The sequence below is a fragment of the Babylonia areolata genome, chromosome 8, assembly GCF_041734735.1.
Source record: "Babylonia areolata isolate BAREFJ2019XMU chromosome 8, ASM4173473v1, whole genome shotgun sequence".
Lineage (NCBI taxonomy): Eukaryota > Metazoa > Mollusca > Gastropoda > Neogastropoda > Buccinidae > Babylonia > Babylonia areolata.
Genome location: NC_134883.1, coordinates 13,732,524 through 13,737,809, shown reverse-complemented (window position 1 = coordinate 13,737,809; position 5,286 = coordinate 13,732,524). Strand labels below are relative to the sequence as shown.

The following is a 5,286-nucleotide window of genomic DNA, read 5'->3' as shown; positions in this document are numbered from 1 at the left end:
ATAAAGATGATGACAATGGTGGTAATGATGATGGTGCTGGTAATAATGATAGTGATAATGATGATGATGGTGGTGATGAAGGTGATGGTGTTGGTGATGAAGATGATGATGATAATGATGATGAGGACCCGGACCACCTCCTGAACGTTCAGGTTTACGAGGTACACAACGCGCGCGCGTGCGCGCGCGCGCGCACACACACACACACACACACACACACACACAAAACGCATACAACACAACACAATACACAACACACCAACACACTCTCTGCAATGTGGATTATTACACGTGTATGGCTGTGAGGATGTAGGTGTGATTTACTCTTTATCATTTAATGGCTGTTGCTGTTGCTGCTGTAATGCCCTGTGATTATTGTGCGTATGATTTGCTCTATGTTGACATCTGTGCATGTTATGTATACGTGTTGAATATTCAGACTGTGAATCCAGTGTATTTATATGTTTTACACCACAAATGAGTTTGTCTCATTGATATTATGATCACAGCATTCCGTATTCTGTATTTTTGAATTAACACGACCGACCGACCGATCACCAATCCACCCGACCAACGCACCCACCCACCCGCTCCTCCTCTGTTGTTCCCCACCCCACAGGACTGGGAAGAAGTGCACGGCCAGATCCCACCCATGAGTGTGGTGATGATGAACTCGGGCTGGGGCCGGCGCTACCCGAACGTCACAGAGGTCTTCGGCTCAGCCCACCCCACCGACCCCACCACCTTCCACTTCCCGGGTATCCACCCGGACGCCGCCACTTTCCTCGCCACCCGACGCCGAGTCATCGCCGCCGGGGTGGACACCCCATCCGTGGACTTCGGCCAGTCCAAGACCTTTCCGACGCACGTGATCCTGGGCAGGAACAACGTCCTGGGTCTGGAGAACTTGGCCAACGTGGAGCGGCTGCCTGCTCGGGGCGCCACGGTGGTGGTGGGTCTTGTGAAGCTGGTGGACGGGTCCGGGGGACCTGCCAGGATCCTGGCCCTGGCTGGGGACGGCGCCGACATCTTCGAGGAGGGGTCAGGCCGTGGTGGATGCAGTAGCGGGGCCGCTCAGGGTCGGTCCTCGCGGTCGGCTGGGGAGATGTTGTTGGTGGTGTTGTTTGTTGTGGTTGTGTTGGTGGGGGGTGTTGTTGGCGGTGGTGATGGTGGCTGTGTTGTGGTGGGGTAGTGATGGTGGTAGTCGGGTGTGAGATGTGAGTGGTGTGTCTGTCTGTCTGTCTTCTTTCTTCCTCTGCGTTCGTGGGCTGCAACTCCCACGTTCACTCGTATGTACACGAGTGGGCTTTTTCGTGTATGACCGTTTTCACCCCGCCATGTAGGCAGCCATACTCCGCTTTCTGGGGTGTGCATGCTGGGTATGTTCTTGTTTCCATAACCCACCGAACGCTGACATGGATTACAGGATCTTTAACGTACGTATTTGATCTTCTGCTTGCGTGTACACACGAAGGGGGTTCAGGCACTGGCAGGTCTGTACATATGTTGACCTGGGAGATCGTAAAAATCTCCACCTTTTACCCACCAGGCGCCGTTACCGAGATTCGAACCCGGGACCCTCAGATTGAAAGTCCAACGCTTTAACCATTCGGCTATTGCACCCGTCGTCTGCCTGTCTGTTTTGCCTGGAGCACTGCATCCTCTCCCCTTTATTCTGGAGTGTGGGCGTCACGGGAGGTGTGAAAGGGATGTACTGATAAGGAATGTTTGTGATTTTCACAACTGCTTCCCTTTCAGTGCCAGAGGAAAAAACAGTAGAAAATGTTGTTTCAAGTCATAAAACAATATCCAAAACAGTAAGCTTTTAAACAGGTATGGAGATATACCACTCTAGATAAACTATGTGAATTTTCAGCCTTCCAGAGTTATTTCCCCTCCTTCTGATGACGTCATCAGTGACGCCACTATGCACGTGTCACATACGTTCCTGGCAGTGAAGTGGTTTTAGGTATGGTTCTCTTTAGTGTCAAAGAAGCCTGGAAACGAATATTAGAGTGTCAGAAAAGAAAAAAAAAAAAAGTCGACGGAATGATTGTATTGTGCTGCATTGCATTGTATTGTTTTAGAATTGTGTAACATCATATTACATTGTATTGTATAGAATTACTCTTTGTCTAAACAGATTTTGGTGTGTGAAATTCGGGTTGCTCCCACAGGGAGAGCGCATCTCTACTGAGCAGCGCCACCAGCTTGTTTCCCTGTCTCCTTTCCACATGCGGATTTTAGGAGGATTGGTTGGTAGGGCGGTCCTTATTAAATTGTTTTTAAAAAAAAAATCCCGGCTCATAAAAGCACAGGTGGCAAACAAGTAAATGCATTGTTCCATCTTTTTTTTTTGTTTAACTCTCTCTCTCTCTCTCTTGCTCTGTCTGTCTGTCTCTCTCGCTCTCTGTCTGTCTGTCTGTCTCTCTTTCTCTCTCTCTCTCTTTCTCGCTCTCTGTCTGTCTGTCTCTCCCTCTTTCTCTCTCTCGCCCTCTCTCTGTCTGTCTGTCTCTTTCTCTCTGTCTGTCTCTCTTTCTCTCTGTCTGTCTCTTTCTCTCTCTGTCTTTCTTTCTCTGTCTGTCTGTCTCTCTCTGTCCGTGTCCGTCTCTCTCGCTCTGTCTGTCTATTTGTCTGTCTGTCTCTCTCTCTCTCGCTCTCTGTCTGTCTGTCTCTCTCGCTCTCTGTCTGTCTGTCTCTCTCTCTCTCGCACTCTCTGTCAGTCTGTCTGTCTGTCTCTCTCTCTCTCGCACTCTCTGTCAGTCTGTCTGTCTGTCTCTGTCTCTCTCTCTCGTTCTTTTTTTGTTTGTTTGGTGTGGGGTTTTTGTTTGTTTGTTTGTTAAGTGACAGTTTTCATGAAGTGAAGATATTCAAGGCTGTAACTGTTTACTCATGGCTTTACTCCTCCCGGTAATGAAAGGAAGTAAACATAATTCACTGGCTACCTCTGTTACATTTTGTCACCATGGATACACCCTATGACAATCTAATGAATACAGCGAATGTCATGCTTTTGTTGTTGTTGTTGCTGCTGTTCAGGGATTTTTTATATTGTTTTTTTATAAGTTCAACAATACGATAAGACTGTTATGTACCTCTATATTGAATCTTATTCTACGCAATCATCGTCTGTTCTTCAGTACCTTGTCAAATGGATACACCCTATGACAATCTAATGAATGCAACGAATATCATGCTTTTGTTGTTGTTGTTGTTCAGGAGTTGTTTTTTTTTTTTTTTTTTTTTTTTTTTTTTTTTTTTTTTAAGTTCAACAATACGATATAAGACTGTTATGTACCTGTATACTGAATCTTATTCTAAGCAGTGATCGTCTGCTCTTCAGTACCTTGTCAAATGGATACATCCTATGACAGTCCAATGAATGCAACGAATATCATGCTTTTGTTGTTGTTGTTGTTCAGGGTTTTGTTGTTGTTGTTGTTGTTGTTTTAAGTTCAACAATACGATAAAAGACTGTTATGTACTTCTATACTGAATCTTATTCTAAGCAGTCACCGTCTGTTCTTCAATACCTTGTCAAATGGATACACCCTATGACAATCTAAAGAATACAGCGAATGTCATGCTTTTGTTGTTGTTGCTGCTGCTGTTCAGGGATTTTTTATATTGTTTTTTTTATAAGTTCAACAATATGATAAGACTGTTATGTACCTCTATATTGAATCTTATTCTACGCAGTCATCGTCTGTTCTTCAGTACCTTGTCAAATGGATACACCCTATGACAATCTAATGAATGCAACGAATATCATGCTTTTGTTGTTGTTGTTGTTCAGGAGTTTTTTTGTTTTTTTTGTTTTTTTTTAAGTTCAACAATACGATATAAGACTGTTATGTACCTGTATACTGAATCTTATTCTAAGCAGTGATCGTCTGCTCTTCAGTACCTTGTCAAATGGATACATCCTATGACAGTCCAATGAATGCAACGAATATCATGCTTTTGTTGTTGTTGTTGTTCAGGGTTTTGTTGTTGTTGTTGTCGTTGTTTTTTTAAGTTCAACAATACGATAAAAGACTGTTATGTACTTCTATACTGAATCTTATTCTAAGCAGTCACCGTCTGTTCTTCAATACCTTGTCAAATGGATACACCCTATGACAGTCTAATGAATTCAACGAATATCATGCTTTTGTTGTTGTTGCTGCTGTTCAGGGATTTTTTATATTGTTTTTTATAAGTTCAACAATACGATAAAAGACTGTTATGTACCTCTATACTGAATCTTATTCTAAGCAGTGATCGTCTGTTCTTCAGTACCTTGTCAAATGGATACACCCTATGAAAATCTAATGAATGCAACGAATATCATGCTTTTGTTGTTGTTGTTCAGGTTTTTTTTTTGTTTGTTTGTTTGTTTGTTTTTTTAAGTTCAACAATACGATATAAGACTGTTATGTACTTCTATATTGAATCTTATTCTAAACAGTCATGGTCTGTTCTTCAGTACCTTGTCAAATGGATACACCCTATGACAATCTAATGAATGCAACGAATATCATGCTTTTGTTGTTATTGTTGTTCAGTGGTTTTTTGTTGTTGTTTTTTTGTTTTGTTTGTTTTTTTAAGTTCAACAATACGATATAAGACTGTTAAGTACTTATATACTGAATCTTATTCTACGCAGTCATGGTCTGTTGTTCAGTACCCTCTCTACCCAGTCTGCCCACGTCATACCAAGGGAGAACTATGTAATGGTATAGATAACGCTGTGTGTATTTAGAAAGTACTATGCATCACTGTCGGTGACATGCATTCTCTGTAATTGTGACTGGAGGGTTATGACAGAATATACGTTTTGAAGCACTTCACTTCGTTTTGCTCCTTGTTGAAACAACAGAGAGAGAGAGAGAGAGAGAGAGAGCAAACAAACCGAGAAATAGGTCAGAGATGAAATAAAATAACAAACTAAACGGGAGAAACATCGTGTGTGTAGGGATTGGAGGGTAATGAGTCAACATTTCACACAAATTGGACAACTGTAACGAAGAGAAAACAAGAGAGGCAAGGCCTTCAAGACTCACTTGTGATACATTAAAAAAAAAATCCAAGCTTTTTATGTATTGAGTATAATTTCAAAATGTAATGTTTAAGATGAGAAAGATCAGTTTAAAGCAAATTAAATCCCGTAACATTAATTACAAAGTAATTTCCCTTTTTTTACTATCTGCACCAAAACGTTGGCAAAATAAATAAAACTTCCATGCTTAGCAAAAGAAGTTCCTGTTTAAAAAAAAAAAAAAAGAAGATAATAATGACTGCTCT

At 42.0% G+C, this 5,286-nt stretch overlaps 1 protein-coding gene across 1 annotated transcript in view; it reads left to right on the top strand.

Annotated features, from left to right (window-relative positions):
• Positions 1-4,822, top strand: part of LOC143284551 (isatin hydrolase-like) — a 14,938-nt gene extending 10,116 nt beyond the window's left edge. Inside the window, exon 5 of the mRNA XM_076591323.1 lies at positions 620-4,822. Within this exon, the coding sequence (XP_076447438.1) occupies positions 620-1,192 (573 nt within the window). The 3' untranslated portion in view covers positions 1,193-4,822. The remainder of the gene's footprint in view (positions 1-619) is intronic.
• The last annotated feature ends 464 nt before the right edge of the window (positions 4,823-5,286 follow it).